Source organism: Marmota flaviventris, chromosome 7, assembly GCF_047511675.1.
Source record: "Marmota flaviventris isolate mMarFla1 chromosome 7, mMarFla1.hap1, whole genome shotgun sequence".
Classification (NCBI taxonomy): domain Eukaryota; kingdom Metazoa; phylum Chordata; class Mammalia; order Rodentia; family Sciuridae; genus Marmota; species Marmota flaviventris.
The window spans coordinates 114,659,758-114,681,986 of NC_092504.1; the positions used below are offsets into that span (position 1 = coordinate 114,659,758).

General features: G+C 36.8%; 2 protein-coding genes across 7 annotated transcripts in view; both read right to left on the minus strand.

The window, feature by feature from the left end:
* The window catches only part of Gucy1b1 (guanylate cyclase 1 soluble subunit beta 1), a 42,078-nt gene extending 40,663 nt beyond the window's left edge, over positions 1-1,415 (minus strand). Inside the window, exons 1-2 of the mRNA XM_027926652.3 lie at positions 1,316-1,415; positions 615-688 (exon numbers count right to left, since the gene is read on the minus strand). Coding sequence (XP_027782453.2) covers positions 615-688; positions 1,316-1,318 — 77 coding nt within the window. The 5' untranslated portion in view covers positions 1,319-1,415. The remainder of the gene's footprint in view (positions 1-614; positions 689-1,315) is intronic.
* Positions 1,416-15,166: 13,751 nt separating this feature from the next.
* Gucy1a1 (guanylate cyclase 1 soluble subunit alpha 1) overlaps positions 15,167-22,229 on the minus strand; it is a 60,818-nt gene continuing 53,755 nt past the window's right edge. For 5 of the 6 annotated variants that reach the window (XM_071614585.1, XM_071614586.1, XM_071614587.1 and 2 more), the window contains one exon: positions 15,167-17,913. In XM_071614585.1, coding sequence (XP_071470686.1) covers positions 17,712-17,913 — 202 coding nt within the window. In that variant the 3' untranslated portion in view covers positions 15,167-17,711. The remainder of the gene's footprint in view (positions 17,914-22,229) is intronic. The other variant, XM_071614589.1, reaches the window with a different exon arrangement.

Here is a 22,229-nt window from a genome sequence, read left to right on the forward strand (position 1 = left end):
AATTGTGGGGAAATTAAAAAGAAAGTATTCCAATTACACTTTATTTCAGAGGAATAAATACATTTGATGCACTTGCTCAAGAAATTGAGTGCATTTTAGCATACAAAAAAAAAAAAAAAAACCCCTTAATTTTATGTGTCCACGCCATGTGTAAATCATAAAGGAGCTCAGGTCTTTCGTTTATTTTTAAGGCCTCTGGTAACATTTGCCTCGCAGACAGGCCTGTGCAGTCCCTTGGGCCCCCTCTCTGCGTGGGAGCTGACCAGCCTGCTGGGCCTGGGAGCCATAGGCTCTCTTACAGTGTTCCCACGCTCTGGCTGGGTCTGGAGGCCGCATTGACCCCAAGGAGCTCCTTTCGGTGGCTCTAGTCCTCCCAGCCCCGCCCCGGCCACCCCTCCTCTCCGGGTCCCAGTTCGGGGCGTGGGAGCGCAGCTGCAGCCAGGAGAGGAGCATAAGGGCGGGTGGAGGCAACTCCGAGGATGCGCACCCGCCACCCCTCCAGGAGGCAGGCAAAGAAGTCATTAAGTGCGGGGGACCATGCTAGGGGCCTCTCATCAGGATCCCCCACGCAGGGCTCCAACGCGCGATCCCTGATAGAAAAGCCGGTCACTTACTTGATGTCTTCCCACACTTCGGGGCCATAATTGCGGATCACCAGCAGTTCCAGAGCATGATTCACAAATCCGTACTGTAGGGAGAAACCGGAGTGTCAGGGGCCCGCGGGCTGTAGGTGGAAGGAGCTTGGGAGCCAGGCCGCTGCATCTGCTTCCACTGCGCCCTTTAACCTTTTACCCAGCCCTCCACCCCGGCTCTATTAGGGGTACTCTATTATACCAACGGAGGTGGATCGTCGCGGGCAACTCCCCTCCCCCATTAGGGGCAGATTCTCCCCTTTACCACCCGCCCTTTCCCCACGCCATCTTCTCACCCCCACTCACCTGTCAACTCGGGAGACAAGCTGAAGACCCGGCACAGAATGCGAAAGGCACCCGGAGCCTCCCTCTCTCGGGCGCTCAGCCTTCCCTACTCGCTGGCCCTGCGGGAGCCGGGAACCACCCGCACCTCGGCCGCACCTTCCTTTCCCGAGCTCGGGAAGCTGGGGCGCCGCTCAGAGGACCGGCTAGGGAAGCAGAGGCACTGATCGCTCCCGAAACTACCCCTGGCATTCCCGTCTCCCCCCTGGAATGCGGGCAACCGAGGCTTCCCCCGCGGCGCGGCGGTGGTGCGCGCCTGCGGACCCGCATCACGCTAGACAGCCAAAGAGAGCCTCCGACAAAGCGCGAGGTTCCTACCTGACCCGGCTGAAAGTACTCACCATGGTGTCTGCGCCCGGAGCCCAAGAGACAGCCTCCAGGCAGAGACGGATGGAGGAACCCAGGCAGCGGCTGCAGCGGCGACAGCGCAACCCGACCGCGGTGGCAGCATCGAGCTGAAGCGAGCGCATCAGCCTTGGCCCGCCCTGATTGCCACCTCTTTCCAGCCAATGGCTAATCAAGCTGCAGGGGGCCGGTCGCTGCTTTCCAGTTCTCTACCAATCAGTCATAGAGGGGGGAATTCAGATGCTCTCTGTGCTGCCGCGCTCCAGTGCCTTCTCGCCCCCGTCTGGTGACAAGACCTTCATTTGAGGCCTTAACAATGAGGATGAAGAAGATCCAGCTTTGCTGTTTGCATTAATTTCAGGGTAGAAGGGGGGAAAACAGCTTTTATAACCCCAGAGATCTCCCCTCAAGAATAATAAAAACTAGGGTGAGGAGGGGACTGTTTGAATGTGGCTGTGCTTATGCGTGTGTTTGCAGGGGACAATCCTTAAACAGAATATACACTCCTGGAGCTCAGTATCTTCATGTATATTAGAGTCTTGAAGATAAACATTTCCTTTGTAGTTTGGTCCCACAGTAATTTATGGCAGATTGAAAGCTGATAAAACGGAGCTAAACATATTTTATTCTCAGTTAAAGAGACTGAATGAAATGTTGAGTGGCATAAGGATACTTTGGTGAGCAACATGTTAAAACCATCTCTGGCCCTTAGTAACCTGTTCAAGATTCAGCATGTTCTGGGCTTGATCCCAGGGGAACTCCTGACCCTACAACCATGGCCAGGAATCATGATTACAGGAAGTTTTGAAGTCTCTAAAACTGGCCTTTGTTGCTGTTTCTCAGGGATAATTGATGAACTGAAAAGGCCCTGTACAAAATACACAAGCTTTTAATTTATCTAATGCTTCCAGCCTCAGCACAGGCAGAAGGTGAGAGCAACAGGGCTGTCTGTTGCCTGAAGCTATTGTGCTTTAGGTGCATGGGTACCAATTCACACAGTGTAAGGTCCAAAGTGAGGTTATCAGTCTCCAGTGGACTTAAGAAGCCAGGATGGCATTCTAAGATGTGAATAGTTTGCTGTGAGAGCAATTTCAATACGCAGAGAGAAAATGTCAAAACAATACAATTGTACTTGAAGATATATGTTGACATATAATTGATACAGAAATAATGATCTAGCACACAAAACAACCAAGAACCTAAAAAATTTCCATCAATGATGTTATGATTAAATAGTCTTTCATAAAATGGGACACCTTACTTTGTACACTTATTAAAATATTGAGCCATTATTTAATACTAGTTTTTTAAATTTTTATTGGTGCATTATAATTATACATTATAGTAGGATTCATTATGCTGTAATTGTATATGCAAATAATTGTTATAACCTTTATGTTTTAAACCCTCCAAATGGCACATTAAACTATGAAAATGCATGAAAGAGATTTGATACATAATGATAAAGAAAGATACATTATTAGGTAAACAAAAGACACATGAATGGAGTCATCACCAATTTTTAAATGGATTGTGAAGAATAATGTGCTATTTGAGTGAAAAAAGCACACATGGATATACTATGTACTAAACATAACCTGCCAGAAGGAAACATTGGAAAGTGTTGATGTAACTATCATCTAATTCCTGGAGAGACCAAGGCACTTTTTACATTATAATTTTCTGTACATTTTGATTCAGCATAGATGTAAAAATGTTTTTAACCTGTTAAAAAAAAAAACAAAAACTTTTTCTTAACCATGTCTTTGTTTTTCTTCCTTTGAACAGTAGTGTAGCCATGGTGCCTCAGTCTAAATTGTGCTATGGTCTCCTCCATCTTAGACTTTATATAGGTGAAGAAGGAGAGAAAATTGTTCTCTGGGGATGAAGAACAGGGAAAGTTCACGTGGAAAAGCTATGAGGGGAATTGAAAACTGAGTGTTCCTACTAATCTCTCTTTGTCTTCAATTCAAATTTCCACCCTCATTGTTTCTTTTGTCCAGTATATTTTTGCACTTACTGTCCTTTGGCCCAACATATATTTGCATTTGTAAATATTTACACTGTTCTGTTTTCTGTCTCATATTCACTATGAGTCTAAAGAAAGTTCTGTTCACTAAACCATTCTTGACTTTTATTTGGCTTACTAGATTCCACAAAGAATGTGACATGAAGGAACAGAAGGGTTCCTGTCAGCCATGGAAGAGCTCAACAACGGGTCACCATGCTTCTTCAAGTCACCTACCCAATGTCACTTCTGCTGACCAAGGAGCATAGGAATAATATCATGAATTGGATTATGCCATATTCTCGGAAACAATACATTTCATTCTTCTAGGTGTGTCTCCAGTCAAGGAGAATCAATTAAAGAGGAAAAGGAGGAGCTTAGGAATGGCTCAACCAGCACTAACGTCAACACTGACTATTTGAAGATCAGTCTAATGAATGAAAAACAAATACATATAAGGCAATATGTGGCTTTCGGAAATGTCAGATGAAATGACTCACATTTGCAGCTAATAAAAAATTAATTGTATGAGTTACATATTAAAGTATAGTGACCATTGTTTTTAAAACTTTTCCAGTCAATATAATAATAATAAACCTTAGATTGTAAATAAAGAGAGGCACAATTATAAGGTGCTTTCAGGTCCATGCAAATGTTTTTCAAAGCTTGGCATTTTTCCCATTTTTTTCAATCATGGATCCAGGTTTCTGTTATGGATCATTCTTTTAGAGTGGCATGTTCTTTAATTTCAATAATTTTTAACAAGAATTTGCTTTCAGTTCACATGCTTCTTTAATCTGCATTGCTCAGAGCTCAATTATCACTTAACTTGAAGCTTCTGGTTCTAGTATTTCATGGGTACACAATAATCATTCCTCTTGTCATATTTTTTTGCTGAAACAATAACTCAATACTTGAAGCAAAAAAATTAGAATGCAATGAGCAAAGAGAAAAGCACAATCAAAATGTCATTCTATATTATGGTTCTGGATATATGGGGAAAAAATTCAATAAGTCTTATTTCTAATCAAATTTCTTTTTTTTCTTCTTATTCTCTTCCTCCTTCTTATTCTTCTATATTAACTGTAATCTTTGTCACGCAAAAAGAGGATTATTGAATATTTTTAAACTGTCTTGCTAAAGTGACTTTTTTTCTATACCAAATTCTTTTAAATGTTTGTTTTTCCACCAAATGTATCTACTTTAAGCCTGCTAGGCATGCACTCTACCACTGAGCTACATCCCTAATCCAGGAAACCGATTTAATGTACCTTTCCTGTTGAGAAATAACAAAAATAAAATAAAATAAAACCTTCACCAAGAAGTAATATAATGAATTGTTTTTCTCACAATCCTGAAGGATTTTGAGATTTTAATCAAGTTAAATGAAATATGATCTTACCTATTGGTAGTCAGAATCTAGCACTTGAGCTACATGGATATTTAAAAAGCAGTCTGTAACTCTTAAAAACCTCTAGATATCACATTATAATGTTGTTCTTCTGAAGTGAAAATTCAGTCATATATTATTATGCATATAAAGAGAAATTCAAACAGGAACCACAAATTCAAGTATTTGTTTATTTCTCTTTTTATCTTGTCTCCATTGAAAGAACAAAGAATAAAGTTAGCTAAGGGGATAGCATAGTGTAATGGTTAATTGCAGATTTTTGGACAAGTTACTTAGTTTCTTTTCAACTATAGTTTTCTAACTTGTAAAATAAACTGATAAATATTATTTGTGAAAATAACAGGTCAGCTCTGCTCAATGGTGCACACTTCTAATCCCAGTGGCTTGAGAGGCTGAGGCAGCAGGATCATAAATTCAAGGCCAGCCTCAGTAAGTTACTGAGGCCCTGAGCAACTTATTGAGACCCTGTCTCAAAAAAAAAAAAAAATGACAAGGGTAAAATGCCCCTGGGTTCAATCCCCAATCCAGAGAGAGAGAGAGAGAGAGAGAGAGAGAGAGAGAGAGAGAGAAAGAGAGAGAGAGAAAAGAAGAAAGAAAAAAATGGGTCAATATGCTCCAGTGTTAAGAAGATTAAAAACTGTACCTAGCTCTCATGTTGGTTGTTACCAGTGACTGTTTTAATGCAACTATGATGCTTAAAGCTGTAAGTGGAAAATATTAAATACTCAAAAATTGTTATCTAATTTTGTTTTTAAGATTGCTGCTATTTTGGGATCAACAATTAATGTAACTAAATCCTTTTTGTCTACTTTATAGAGCTGGGATCTGTCTCCTGGTAGTAAATGCATGGTGAAAAGAGCTGAAACATGGTGATTAGATCAGCCTTGTAAGTTACTTGCTTGGCCAATCAATGGAACGTCTCATTTTAATGCAATAACTGCCTGACTCAACTTCTTCCATAAAGGTACTATGAGGATCAAAGAAAACAGCACACTTGACACTTTTCATGACGACTACACAACTCTGTCACTGATTGCATTGGGATTACTAACTGAATAAACCAATGACTCACATATGAAGGGATGGAGACACTTTGCTTGGCCAAACACCAGAAAGCCTTCTGGATTTTCAGTTAATTCCATCTGTGCATTTTCTTGTAAAATGGAGTTTTGTGAAGAACCTGCTGAGTAGTTTAGAATCCCTTCCTTCTCTATCTGACCACTCTATATATTCAATTACATTCCTTCTCCTTCACCTTTGCCTGAGTGATTTCTAGTCATGCTGGTCTGTCTTCAGCAGGAATTCTGTTAGGTCAGTTTAGCCAGAATCTCCATTATTCCTGATGTTTCCTCTTAGTCATTTTTAATTCTCTGACCCCCTGCATATCTTCTTGGCCAATTTCCACTTAGCTCTGCTTTATTCAGAGTTGAGCCCCAGCTATCTTCCCTACTGCAGGACCCCACTTAGTGGTTCCTAACCTATAAATTACTGAAACTATCTATGTCTCAGTTTCCTCTCCTGAAAATAAACAATGGTGGAGATTAAGTGTGATAACATTTGTAAAGGACACATATTACAGTGCTTGACACATGGTAGATATTTGTCAGATGTGAGCTTTATAATTCATTTAAGCAATGTGTTTATGAAATATATAGATCCTTTTCACATGTGTCATGTTTGAGTTAAAATAATTTGCTTAAATCCAATGCTCACATTATAGAGAATATAAGACACGATTCCTGATCCCTTCTCTAATTATCATTCCAGCCACACAGATGGGCACCAAAGTCAACAGAATAAAGCAGCCCCAGATGTTTTCCATTTTATTATTCCAAAAGAATGAAAATCAGGCCATCCTGGAGTATCTTATTATGTTTTATCTTCTAAAATAATAAGCCTTTAGTTCATTGAAATGTTTTTATTCTTTCTTCTGTGTACTTTGTTACTTTCACTTTCATCCCTGCCAAGAGAATAATAAAAAAGTCTGCAAATAATTGGCCATAATTTCCAAGGCAACTCAGACCTATTTTTTTGGTCTGCTATGGAAAACTGTGGTTTCTTCAGTCTGATCCTAGGTAAAACTGATTTTAGTAACTCTAAGGTTTTCTCACATGAAAAAAATAGCATTATAGTGTGAAATGAGTTAAGAAATCCTGAGTTTTGATCTGGATGTTCCTACAGATATAACCTTATGAATGCTATGGTAGACAGAATAATACTGTCCCCTTTAACAAGATTTCAACATCCCAACCCCCAGAACCCATAAATCTGTCACCTTATGCAGCAAAAGGGACTTTGTAAATATGATTCAGGGAGTGATATGGGGAGATTACACTGAATTATCTAAATGGACTTAATTTTATCACCAGGGGTCCTTATGAAAGAGAAGCAAGAGAATCAAATCCAAAGAAGCAGAGTTTAAAAGATGTAAGGGAGTGGCCATTGAGCCAAGAAATGCTAATGGCCTCTAGTTGCAGGAAAGGGAAGGAAGTGAATTATCTTTTAGAACGTTTAGGAGGAAGGTAGCCCTGCTGACACCTTGGTTTTAGGACTTCTGGACTCCAGAACTGTAAGATGAAAAATTCCCATTGTCTTAAGCCACTAAGTTTATGGAAATTTGTTACAGCAGCAATAGCATACTAATACAGTACACCAATCTTTTCTAAACCAAATTCTGAGATCTCCCAGATACCTTTTTATGGTCTGAGTATTTGTGTCCCTCTAAAATGCATATGTTGAAGCCCTCACCACCAGTGTGGTAGCATTTGCAGTTTCTGGGAGGAAATTTGACTTAGATGAAGACATGCATATTGGGTCTCCAAGATGGGATTAGTATCCTCAAAAGAATAGTAAGAGAGACCAGACCATCCCCACTACCATGTAAGTACACAACAAGAAGGCAGCCTTCAGCAAGTCAGGAAGAGGGTCACCAAAGGAACTGAATCTCTCAGCACTTGATCTTAGTCTTCCCAGCCTCAAGAACTGTGAGAAATAAAAGTCTGTTGTTTAAGCCACCTGGTCTATGTGATTTTGTCATATTGCTCCAAGCTGACTAAGACATATCTACAAGTTCCATTTCTATGTTAACTTTTTAGAGATGTCAATATGATAGTAGGAAGTCTCCCCATGTGCCTCCACACATATCTTATTACTGTCTATCAATCCCCTGTTCTCCTGGGGGCCAAGTTGTATTTCATTGTTTAAATGACCATATTGCTATAACCAGTACCTAAGAGAGGACCCTCTTATCACAGACAGCCATACTCTTTTTTGAAAGTAAGCATGTCTCCCCAGGATTGTCAGGAAGGTATTGATGTTTCCACCATAATTCTGCCTTGCAAACAATAGACACCAGCTGTGATTAACTTAAACAACAACAAAAAACTTGTGAATTTTGAGTAGCTCACAAAATCATGAAGAAAACTGAAAAGATAGTGAGAAAAGCATAAACTGTGTAAATCCTACACATTTCCTCCAAGAAAAGGGATGCAAAAGTAAAGAATGTGGATTGGTTGTTCTGTCCATCTTATAAAGTATTAAAATATTGGAAGTGAATTTTTACAAGGAAATAATGTTATTTGAGAACCTTTTTTTTAATTTGGGAAGTTTTAAAAAAGTATTTTTGATTTTCATTATAGGTAGGTGCATTACAAATCTAAAGATTTTCCTGCCTGTATTCTCTTTTCATGGCAAGAAAACCACTTTCAATCACCATCAAAATCCTTAATTCAGTAAATGCATTGAATTGGAGATCATCGTGCTAAGTAAAATAAGTCAGACCTAGAAAAAAGAAAAAAGAAAGTCAAGGGTCAAATGCTTCCTATCATATGTGGAAGCTAGACCAGAATAAGGGAAAAAAATAAAAAGACCAAGACAAAGAAAAAGAGGAGGAGAATCCCATGAAAATAAAAGAGAGATCACTGGAAGAGAGGAAGGGGATTGAGGGAGAGGAGGAGCACAGGAAAATGAAGGAACTATAGAATAAAATTGATCAAATTAAGCTATGCACATATATGGCTACACCAGAATGAATTCCACCTTTACATATATCCATAATATGGTAACAAAAAATTATAAATGAACAGAAGAAAGAGGGAATGAAGTAGGAAGGAGGAGAGGGAAAGGGGAAGCAATGTAGAATGAATTGGAGCAAATTATATTCCATTCTTGTATAATTTTATCAAATGAAACTGAATATTATATATATATATATATATATATATATATATATATATATATATATATATATATATATATATATATAATGAACTAATAAAATTGTGTGTGTACACATGCATGTATATATATATATAATAAACTAATCAAAAAAGATTCTTGACCTATTTCCCAGCATTCTTTATTTCTTTTTTTATTTTCTCTTTACATTTAGATACCAAAGTGGGTAGACAGATGTGGTTCTTCCTGGGAATTGAGATTTTGGGTTGAGAAAACAAAGTTATAAGGCTGGGAAAGAAGAGGGGAGTGCCATATGTTACTACTTATCTCTGGTCTAGGGGAAAAGATTCAAAGTAGAAAAATTCCTTTTCTGTAATAAGCCTGTGAATGAAAATCAAGTCTGTTATTTGTCATGTCTTACTATTAAATATTATTAATTATACAATTGAGTATAAATGCAATAAGACCATCATAAGCCAACTGATTGGCTTTTCTAGATTTTATCTTTACCATTCTTCTTCTAGTCAAAGTCTTTGCTATTATGCCTTGACATAGATTCTTGATAAGAATTCTTTATCTTTGGTCTCAAAAGTTATATTCTATACTCTAGCCTCAGTATATTGTACCACACAAATCATCCCCCTAACCTACTGGACTATCTTAGGATGGAAGGAATCCTAATAAACAATACTACTTGGCCCTTATCTGTATGCCCATGGTTCAGGAAACAAGGAAACAATAGACTGAAATGCTTACCTAGAAATACTCAGAGAAATGATAGCAGAACTTGTCATCCAGGTTGTAATCAGGAATAGAGTTACCCTAATCCTTTGAGAGGGGCCAGAGTAGTCTCCAGGGATTGAAAACTCTGATGAAAATCTCTTGTGGAAATTCTTTTAAAATGCAAATTCTTATGCTCTAACACTGTTATTATAATTGCTAAACATATAGTTTTATTCAGGAATTTGCACTATAATTCTCATCCCTCTTCCTCAAATGATTCTTAGGCAGGTGGGCCATAATTAGAGGTACTTTGTTTGATTTCTAGGTGAAGTCTAGTGCATAATACTCCTTATTTCCTTTCACCTGATCTCAAGTTTGAGAAATGAAGGGTACCTCATGTGCAGGGAATTCCTCTGAAAATATACAAGAAATTCCTAAGTAGGTTGCATCAGCTACAAGAAGATTCTGTACAGACTATTTTGAGTTCTCACAGTAATGAATTTCTCTTAGCAACTGCTTGGCCATGCTCCTGCTCTTTGTGCAAAAATCTTCCTGAATAGAAGCTACCTTCAGTATGTAATTGACTGTGTGGGAGATAACCAAACTTCAAGGATTGATTGTCAGGAACCATTCTCCCAAAATCAGACGTGAAAGAGGATGGAAGGAGCCCTTCAGTCCTTTCTAGGCCCACCCTGCACACATTATTAAAAAGAGAGCTGGAACTAGCATCCATCGTAAAAACCTGCAGGAGAAGATATCATCCTACCTTTGCCAGGTGATAACAATCTTCTTTGTTTGGGTGTGATCTCTTGGGAATGGCTCACCTTCCCTCTGAGAACAGCCAAAGTATGTAATAGGGAATTTCTTGCTCTCAAATCAGGTGTCTCTCATTCTTCCCCGGGTGCGAAGAATTGTAGGCTATTGTCTAATTGGCACAGAAAATGAGAGACAAAACCTAGAGAGCACCATCAATGGTTTTCCTGATTTGGGAGAGGAAAGAACTTCAGACTTTCCCCATGGAGGCTTACGTGTGTCACCACATTAGGATTCTTCCTTTGTTATCACTTATCCTCAGTACTACTTTGTTTCCAGGCTTAAAGATGGGCACCTTCTGGACAAAACTCATCAATCTCCTGATTAGGTGGGAATCTGAAATAATGAGTAGCACAAAGTATAGAACACTGTCTGGCAATGAGTAGACCCTCAAAAAATATTATAGCAGGGATTGTGTTGATCATTCAAATCATTCTCATTTCTTCCTAGCATCCCTTGCAGTAAGCTTGGTCATGTCATTGGAGTGTGGCAACCCATTTGGAAACTCTGCTTTCCCAGCGAAGAGTCATCAGTAACCAAACATCTGTCCATGAAGCTGTCTGTGAACCCTTCTTTTCCTCTCCTCTCTTTCCTCTTTCTCTTCTTCATCCCCCCCCCCTTTAAAATGCTAGGGATTGAAACTATATGGTCTTGTACATGTTAAACAAACTACCATGGAACTATACCCCAATCATCTTTATTTGATTTTGAGTCAGGGTCTCACAAAGTTGCTCAGGCTGTACTTGTGATGGCCCTGCCTTAGCTTTCCAAGTAGCTGGAATTACATGTGTGCACCATTGCACCTGCCTTCCTACTTTCTGATACTTGACTTGCAACTCTCTTCATTATTCTTCACTAGTGGAAACAAATGGAGAACTATTCCTAACTCTGTTGAACATACATTCTGGTCACCACATTTTCTAACAATTGCATAGACTTTTTCCTCAAACACTACGTATGAGCCCACTAGACTTCTGGAAAGCCAGGTTTCTATCCTCATTGCAGGAATAAATGTGAAGGGTCTGAGATTTTCCCAGTTAGCAAATTAGAGTGACACAGCTTCATGGTTGCTCACAGAAGATGCAATTCTCCTGGATCAATGAAAAAAGATTAACTCACCATAATATCACCAGGAAGAGGGCATCAGTGTGATCTTGCACTGATTTCCTAGGTTCCAATTTCCACAGGACAGTGTCAAGAGAACAAGTGACACTGATGAACACAGTGCATTGCTTTATAGGAGAAAAATTCTGAGTTTAGGAATACACATTTTTTGAACTAAGATAGCCAATACCTTTTTTTTTTTAACAAAATGGTAGGGACTGATGTAAAATTGTGTCTCAGTAGAGTATAATGAAGACAAATTGATCCTGCCTTGTGCTATAATACAACACCACTATGTTTGTATAAGCCAGGGACAATTTTATTTCTAAATTCAGTTTTATTGAAATTTGATTTTATATGTGATTTCAAAAACTTAATGAATTTTGTTGAAACGAAAAGATTTACATCCCTAAAGGCATACATTTTGACTATATGTATATCTTTTTATAACTTATTTTCTGAGAAGGGAGTTTAGATTCATTTACATGTTTACAGCAATAGCCTGACATTAAAGTTCTTAATCTGTTTGTCCACACTGTTGTGTTGGAGGTTTATTCTGCTATCTCACGCAGCAAGATCTACATGAGAACAAATCTATTTGCATAACTTGGAACAATATTATTTTTACTTTTATTTTTCTTTTTAAATAGAACTCATTTCAAATTTTAAGAGGATTTTTTTTTTAATTTAAACACTTTTATTACCATGTTTATATAGCAGCAGTATCTAACAAACTTCTGAGACACAGAGTAATATTTTGAGAGACTTAAGAACTCTTCCAGAAGCAAAACCCAAAATAAATGTGTTATTTAAAGCAACTGCAAAAATAATACTAAAAGGAGTATTGTTAGTATGAAAAAGATTTTCAATGCAAGGTGAATAGCCATCTTCCTTTACATAGAGGCAAAATTACAAGAATAACAAGTCAGGGAAAAAGGATACCTATACAATGCATATTTACCAAAAGCTAGAAACAGATGTAGAGATGTATGTTGAATATTGGCTGAAAAGAAAATCTCATCTGTATGTGAAATCCCATGATCATTATAAAGAGTAAGACAAGAAAACAAATTCCCCTTTTCCCTCAAATTTCAAAAATGGCCTCATCTAAATCAAAGTCAGAGACTTCTAGGAACTGATATGATAGTTCTAAATCCCATGACTAAGGTGACCACAGCTTTCCAAAGAGCTCCAGTTTTGTTGCTCTTATTCCAGGTAAATCCTACTTAACACTGGACTGTCCAATTTGTATAATAGAATTTTCTTTTGCTTTGTTTCATTTTAGTTTATTATGAAGATACCTCATAGTTCTTTTCTCAATAAAGATGACCTAGCAGCATTTCAGACTAAGTATATATCTTAGCAGATCCATTAGGATTTGGGTATTATGCAAAATAAATTTCTGCCAGCCAATTTTATTCACAAGTTGGAAGATTTTTGCATAGTGATTTAATTTTCTGATATTATATACTTAAAATTTTAAAAGTCTGAAAGATAAGAGGATAATTCAGGATGAAAAATAATGTGTGGATTATGTGGACTGGACAAAACAGTTTAATCAGCTTATTCAGGTTAAACACATGCAGGTGTAGCTAAGAGCAAAACTGTTTCATGGAAAATGCAGATGAGCATAAAGTGAACAGTGTTTGAAGTGGCTTAAAATAGGAATATCAAATGTATGCATATCATCAAGATAATAAAAGAAGCATTCAAAAGGGAGCAACACTTCATCAAAAATCTAGAAGCTGACATGCTAAAATCAGATGGAATCTAAACTCAACAGGTTACAATAAACTAATTGCTTAGATTACCATAAGCTCTTGGCTTTCATAACTGAAGTGTTTTTCTCCCCTTCTTACTAAAGGACATCAAGATGTTCCAGAACTTGCAATGTATCGCAACAAAACTGTACATGATAATATTGTAAATTTTGATTGAAAATGACATTTTGGTGTTTTCGGCTAAGTAAGACAAGCCTCTAACTTGGATATAGACAAGAGAATCACAATCATTGTTTTCTCTGCTACATTAGATTTGTTATGGAGAAAATGGTATGGCCCTCTTTACAGGAATGGCAATGCGTCTTGCTGAGGCCTCCCTGTGGCTTCTTTCCCCCTCACATGTCATGCCCCCATCCCTGCATCCTTTACATCTTTCTCCATTTAACTGTCCAGGTCCTACTATGTGAAGAGTGAATTAACACCAAAGTGCACGATTAGGTGAAATAAACTTCTGTGTTTGTTCACTAAAAGGTAGTGATCTGTATTAGTTTGGTTCTTGAACATCCCACAAAGGCCCATATGTTAAAGGTTTGGTTTCCATCCTGGGGCTGTTAGAGGAGATGGAACCTTTAAGAAATGGGTCCTTGTGGGATGTCTCTAGGTCATTGGGGGCTTGTATTTAAAGGAGACTGTGGAACCCCCAGCCCCTACCTCTTCTTCACATCCCAGCCATGAGGTGAATGGTTTGCTTTGCCATGTGCTCCCACCAAAATGTGCTTCCTGCTTCCACCAGAGGCCTGAAAGCATTAGTTCTGCCCAATAAGGAACAAAATGTGTTAAACTGTGAGCCAAAATAAACATTTTCTCTTCAAAAGTTGATTATCTTAGACATTAGAAGAAAGCTAATACATGATCTATCAAGCAACCCTAATGAGTATGCATCAAAAAGACACATATTAATAATGTTACTTAATAATAATAATTTATACAGTTCAAATACATACACTTAAAACTGTTGCAGTAATTTCTCAACCCATTCTCTTTGGGACTATAATAGTTGCTTGAACAAAGAATTGAATGAAAAAAATATGTGTGTGTGTGTGTGTGTGTGTGTATTTTCATGATACAAACATATCAAGTATATATAAATGTATGTATATACATATACATATTCACTGTACATGTGTGCATACACATATGTATATACCAATTAAAAACAAAATAACACTTAAAATAAAAGAATTATATTACCTTATAATTCACTGGGGCTTTGCATGTGAAGCTCTGTTTGGGCAGTTTTCCAGCTAGGTTCAGGTCTATGCCCAGCTGATATTTGGAGTAAACTCTCCTGCTCATTCTTCTCCTTCATTTGCTGGGCTCCCCATAGAACATATTACATCCTACGCTTTCCTCTGACCTGACCCCAAAACAGGCCTGGTCAGGGTCTGCCTAGATGTGACTGGTAACATTAGGAGAAGAAATTTGGAAGACAGGAAAATACTAAAGCAACTCTTTTTCCCTAGCAATGGATCTTATGAGCTAATGGTCTTGAGATTGATATGAAATTGTTATACCAGACATCCTGGTTTTCTGTTTATATTTATGGTAAAATACCCCAACTACAGCATGAGTCACACACAGACAAAATGTTCATGTATTCCCCTATGCAGGTAAATATTCTTATCCATATATCTGGTCCAACCACACTCCTCCTTAAGATTTGACATTTCCCTTGTCCTAGTAGCTTTAAAACTCTTGGAGAGGAAAGCAGAGTCAATGGACCATCTTCTTTTCTGCCTTGTTTTTTTCTTTTATTTACTGCTTTCCATAATTAACAGGATTTTTAAGTTTGTCCTAGGGAAAACTACCACAGATTATTTTTCCCAAAAGATGTTTTGGTAAATTTTTATTTGGATAAAATGCCAAAATTATAGAAAAGTTACAGGAATAGAACAAGGAATTGTCATACAGTTTTTTACCCAGGTTATATATGTTTCCCCCCATTTATGCTGTGTGTGTGTGTGTACATTTACATATCAACATCATATACACACACACCCACATGAAAGATACTTTCTTTTATGCTGTTGTTTTGTTTTGTTTTCAGTACTGGGGATCAAACCTAGTACTTTGCACATGCTAGACAAGATCTCTACCACTGATCTACAACCCCAGCCCTGAACAAGACACTTTTGAATTCTAATTAACTTGTAAATTTTTAGAGCACAAATTTTTACAATGAAATCATGACATCATTTTCTTGGTAAATACTTCCAGTCTTTTTAGAAAATACCATCAAGATAGTCAAATCAAGTTATTTCAAATAGAAGTAAAATTTTCACAATCATATTTTTAGTAGGATGGAAACTTGATTCATAATATATATATATATATATATATATATATATATATATATATATATACACACACACACACACACACACACACACTAAAATGTTCAGCACAAATACTTAAGAAAGCTGTTGAAACAAATGATGAAGTATTATATATATGATAAATACAGCATTGTATTTTATGGGTTTTTAAAAAATTTCTTGGAGCTCCTATTATTTTCTCTATAATAAAGTTTCAGGTCCAGAAAGAAAAAGTGTATTTTCATCAACTTCATATCATTGTGACATTGAAAATATATTTTCTCAACCCTGTAGCTCTATATCAGGGAGAAGTGTTTATTGAGACACATCCAGTCCTAAAAGACATCAAGTTTCATTGAATAAATAGTAATCATTGTACTATCTATAGTGGTACCCTTGGGATAGTAGAGGCCAATCAGAAATGACTTTTATTATTAATGTTACTATGGACTAGTCTGGGGACTAATGGTGAAAATTAAAGAGCTTTTAAAATGAACTACTTCTTGGAAACCCAAATAAGAGTTAACTGTATCTATGGATCTGCTAATGCTGACTTAAAAACTATAATGTTCAGTTTTCTCGTGGTTTCAAGTTGATCTCTTTTGAAAATAAAATCCTTTTCCCAAACTAAATTGTGCATATTTTTTCATTTCATCAGAGAATTTAAACTGACATAATTAAAAATAGAAGTTTAAGCTCTATTGTTGGGCTTATAACTCCACGGTAAAGTACTTGTCTAGCAGAGATGAGACATTGGGTACCACAAACAAAACAAAACATCAAAAAACCTTCAAATTTCAGAAAACTGTTCTGAAATTTTCACAATGAAATCATGGCATCATTTTCTTGATAAATACTTCCAGTCTTTTTAGAAAATATCATCAAGATAGTCAAATCAAGTTATTTCAAATAGAATAAAAAAATTTCACAATCATTTTTTTAGTAGGATGGAAACTTGATTCATAGTATATGAACACGAAAATGTTCAGCACAAATACTTAAGAAAGCTGTTGAAAGAAATGATGAAGTATTATTTTTCACTTCTGAATTTCAGTTTTCTTCTTGGAACTTTTTTGGCTCAGCATGTCAATAGAGGATTCTGCTAAAGAAGGTCTAAATTATTCCAAGCATATGTGTGTGTGTGTGTGTGTGTGTGTGTGTGTGTGTATATATATAATGTTTTATTATTGTGCATACTTGAACCCCATATCACTTCTGGCTAAATTAAATTAAAATATTATTGCCTCTTAATATAGACTAAAAGCCTTTTTTAAAAAGTTATGAATAGTTTAATGATTTAATAGAATCTTAATGATTTAATAGAAATTAAATTGCTAGTGTGAATTAAAAGAGCCTTTGCCATATGTAGAATAAAAAATTAAACAAAAGAAAATATTTATTGTATGACATTGTATTGTGAAGAATATTTTTAACTTCAAAAAATGAAAGTTGTTCTTTGATACTTAGAGAACTATTTTATTACATATTGCTTCTGACTGCTTATTTTCTAAAAAGAGAGGAACAACAACCACAAAAAATATAAGATGCACAGAGAAAAAAAGCTCAGCTTATTTTGTTATATACACTAACAGATAAATGAGAAAATGCAATAAAATGAAGAATTTGAAAGGTTGAAAAAACTTACAATATTTAGGACTGTAATTTCTATTCAATATTTTTTTAAGGCAACACTATCACAAATACACTTTAGTAACCATGACATTGCACCAGGACACAAGATTTCAGGTGACTGCATCACTCTGTACAGTTGACTACAATTGCCTGATACATGTACAATGCGTGCTGAATTCAGAGTACAGGCAGTTAAGTGATTGTTATATTACAGAAATACACCTTCAGAAGTCACTGATTGAGGTTTCTCTTAGAAGAATTGAAGTACTGAAAGGAATACATTTTTGTCATGTTAAATGGGGAAAGGGTAGATTATGACTTAGCTCCTGAAATTTTAATACTGCTCTTGAGTCTCTGCAATTCTAATGTGCTTTCAGAAACTCTACACATTCTTGAAGGAGTCAGACCCAAAGACTAACAAGCTGCTCACTAATCTATTCCTGATGCTTTGCCTAGGAAATTGGCATTGCCATCTTCAACGTCTTTCTTTTGGAAGCACGGTTTTGAATTTGTTCCTTGTTGATAAGAATCCAGAAAATGACAGATTCCAGGAATTTCACTGGGGAAGTTTGGTGGAAGTTCCTCCCTTGATCGAGGGGTAAACACAAAACCAGGGCAATCTTTGAGTAATCTGAAAAGGTTAAAATAAATATAGTAAGAGTTAATGCTGATATAATATTGGGCAAGCCAGGAAAAGAAGACAACATAAATAAATGAATGTAACTAAACCAGCCATTTCAGGTGTGATTGACAGAAAGATTTTCATGATGTTAACAGACATCTTCACTGAATAAATACAATGAAAAATAAAACTCAAAATAACAAGAAAATTCTACTAATATATTTGACTCTTATTAGAAATGAATAAAATATTGTGAAATATTCTGAGATATAATTTATATAGCAGTGTGATTCATGGTATTAAAAAAACAAAGATCTAATAACAGCATAATTAAAATATTATTGAATAAGGCTTCTTAAAATGAAAAAGTGTTAAGTCATGGTCCCTTTATCAATTCATGAACTGTGTATATGTAACTTAGAAAAATCATGGGCAAGAACTCGTGAAAAAAATGGTAATAGTGATGTCAAAATAAATGTTGGATATTTCAATAGAATTTTTACGAATTCTAGATTAGTAGAACTCAAATGAGATGTCATTGAACATACTCACTGTGTACTTTCCATTTGGTATGTATTTATAGTATTTTCCTCTTAGGTCCATCAGTTCTACCAAGCCTTATTATTTGTTACTTGTCCATTATGATAAATTCATTTTAAATTAGAACCTTACTGATTAAGTTACTGACTTCACTTCCCATTTTCTTTCCTAGCTTTCTATCAAATGCAAAAGTCATTAATTATTCTCTCTAATTTATGATTCAGGCCATGGATAAACTTTATTGAATAGTTCTGGGACCTAAAGTAATGCTTACAGAAAATCATTTATCATTTCTGCTTAACAGAAATGGCTATTTTTTCTATTCACCCGTCTGTGGTGTCAGGTCTTAAGGAAATCTGAATTAGATTTTAGTGCAGTGATTTTCTTCTGTGCCCTGAAAAACCCAACTGAATTGGATTTCATGTCTGAAGAAAGAGTCTAGTATAATACAACACACCAATATTCTATTAACTGCTAAAGTACATCAATAAAATATATCATCTGTAAGATAGGAAAACTAATAAAAATTGTGCTTTTATCATAAAATCAATATTTTAAAGTGGCTGTAATTTATAGGGCATAGTATCTGGTGAATCCACTCTAATATGACTTGAGTAGAATAAAGACGCTGGCTTATACATATCATATAATACACATTATATAACAGAGCATGCACATAGATTCTGGCTTACTTACACTCTAAAATACATATTATAACACTCATAATATTCACATAGAGTGACATGCTAGATCTGGATAGCACTGTCTTGGGAGCCAACTTAAACACTATTTTATATTTGCATAGCATCCAGTAAGTGTCTACTGCTTGCCTTGATTAACACTAAATGTATACCCATTATTAATCAAATTTCACAAAGCATAGATATTTCATTGACATTTCAATTTTCTATTCCCTTTTAAGTTTTCATGTCACATTGAAAAATATTGAAATACCACTAAATGAATCTTAGAATATTGTCAAATGTCTTTCACATTACTTCTTGCACAAATAAAACATTAACTATTTGGATAGGATACAAGTATTTCCTATATAAGAATAAAGTGAAAGTCAATTATCATTCAAATCCATAAGAAAAGAAAAAGGCTACACCCTATTTTTCTACAAAAAAAAAAAAGGAAGTGGGGAGAGTGGTAAAGCTGAAGTGGTCTAGCTCAGGTGGGAGAGAGAATCGTGGCATGACTTGGATGGTAGCACTGAGAAAGGTGAGAAAAGCTGTATTCAGGATGTAATTTGTAGGTGGACATGGTGAGACGTAAGGAGAAGAAAGTAACAGCCACTGTACAGTTTAGTGTCTTGGTGAAAAGGTAGAGTGGTGTCCTTTTAAGGTGATTAGTAAAGCTTAGCTGGGTGGGAAGTGAATTTCATCAGGGTATAGTGTGTTGGAACTCACTCCATTAAGTTCATTTTCCTCTGTCAATTAGTCATCTAAGAGGAAATAAAGGATAGGATGTATGAGTCTGTAGCTCAGTGGAGAATTATGAAATGGTCTAGAGTTTAAAAAAAAAAGATGAGAGTCATAAAAGTTCATTTTAAAATTTAATTAATTAATATTTTTTTCTTAAGTTAGGTTCTCATTGCGCTGACCAGGCTGGCCTTGTACTCCTGGGCTCAAGCAGTCTTCCTGCCTTAGACTCCTAGTAGCGGGGACTACAGGCATTCACCACTGCACCCAGAAAGTGAGTCATTCATAGACTTTCAGACACAGAAGAGAGAAGGGACAGAGCCTGATGCTGCAACTTTCAAGGGTCTGGTGGGGAGGACTACACACAATAGACACTCAGATGGTGTAGCCCTGTGGTAAAAAGAAAACCAGGTAGATGTAGAATAAACTTTTTAAAGAAGGGAATGCTCCCTAAGCCCATTCAATTGCTATTGAGATGATATGGAACATAAGGAGAGAGAAATGACCATGATTTTAGCAATGTCCACTGAGGATCAGATAAGAACCATTCCAGTGAAGAAGGGACAAACATTGAAAAGGGACTGAGTTAAAGAGCAGCAAGAGAGAGAGAGAGAGAGAGAGAGAGAGAGAGAGAGAGAGAGAGACAAAAGACAAAATAGAGAGACTGAAGACAGATGGTTCCTTTTTTTAAAATTCATTTTTTATTTGTTCTAATCAGTTATACATGGCAGCAGAATGCTTTTCTATTCGTTGTACACCAATGGAGCACAATTTTTCACTTCTCTAGTTGTACACGAAGTAGGGTTGCACCATTTGTGCAGGGTAACGATGTCTGTCTCACTCCACTGTCTTTCCTCTCCTCATTACCCCTTTCTTCTCCTCCCTCCCCTTTTCCCAATCCTCCACTTGTCCCATGCATATCCCCATCATGGATTAGCATACACTTATCAGAGTAAGCATTCGGCCTTTGGTTTTTTGAGACTGGCTTACTTTGCTTACCATGATATTCTCCAACTCCATCCATTTACCTGCAAATAGCATAATTTTACTCTCTTTTAAAAGAAGAATTATATTCAGATGGCTTCTTTTTTGTTTCCTATGTAAGGAGCAGAAATACAAGATGATAGCAGGAGATGAACTTGAAAATGAGCGAGTTTTTACGTTTTCAAGAGCTTCATTAGTAAGATACGTTTGAAGGCTGTTGGGAATAATTATTTCATTCAAGAGAAATCGATCATGGAGATAAGACAGTTATTTTTCTAGCAGGAAAGTTCTGGAGAAGGTGACAGGAATAACATTCAGAGCAAAACTATTTAAACAGGAGCAAGGCAGCTGGCCCAGTGCCCTAGGAACAAGAGCTGAAGACATGGGCACTGAGGTGGTGGTGAGGATAGATTTGACAGCATGAAGATGGATGGTGGAGTTCTCATCCAACTGCTGAGAAATAGTAAGCAAGGTTTTTAAGGGAGTCTGGGTTGGAAAGCAAATACTGCTGCGGATTTCAGGAGAAAAAAAAAAAAGATGCTCCAAAGGAATTATCTCTGAGAATAGTAAAACAATTTGCTTACTGTTTTGGCTACCATACAGTTCTGGAAAATGTTTTTGCTATTTAATAGTTTTGATTATAATGTTTTATTTGAGTGTGACAAAATTCATAAGACCAATATATTTCTATCAGTACAGAATGGTTTATTTTCTGATTAAAGGTGGATAAGAAATACCCCAATGACAGGTTTTGTTCACTCAGGTTGTTCAGGGCACGCTGTCATGGAGACAAGTACTCTTAGTGCTAGATAACACATGGCTCATCTTTTACTATGTGGACATTACCTGCTTGTCCATAAGACTCTGCATACCTGGGAGATGTTTAATAACCTGCCAGTTTTCCTCTGGGAAACTGTCCACTGCTATAGTTAGGGAATTGCATTGATCCCAGTCCTTGGTTTCAGGGAGCAAGTTTCCAAAACTCTTAAGATTTCCTAAGTTATAGGAATGTTTTTGCTTTTCATGAGCCTTTGGATCACACCTGAGTTTATGCTAAGAAGATGACTCTAAATGGGGGCAGAGTTCCAGAAAAGACAAGTAGGTGATTAGAAGACTGAAAATCTGGGGGAGAAGAAAGAGTGGTTGGAAACTGAGTTCATATAATGCCATTGAGTAAATCAGTTATGTCTACATAATGTAACCAACGAGTCCAGACACCAAAGCCTACAGCTTAGTGGAGCATCTTGGTTGGTTAACCCAATGATATGGTAAGAGGGTAACTTGTCCTGAACCCATGGGAAGGTGGCATGAAATCTCCATAGTGAAGATCTAATTATTTGACTTGAGGGGATCTTGGGAACACTGGAATTTGTAGCC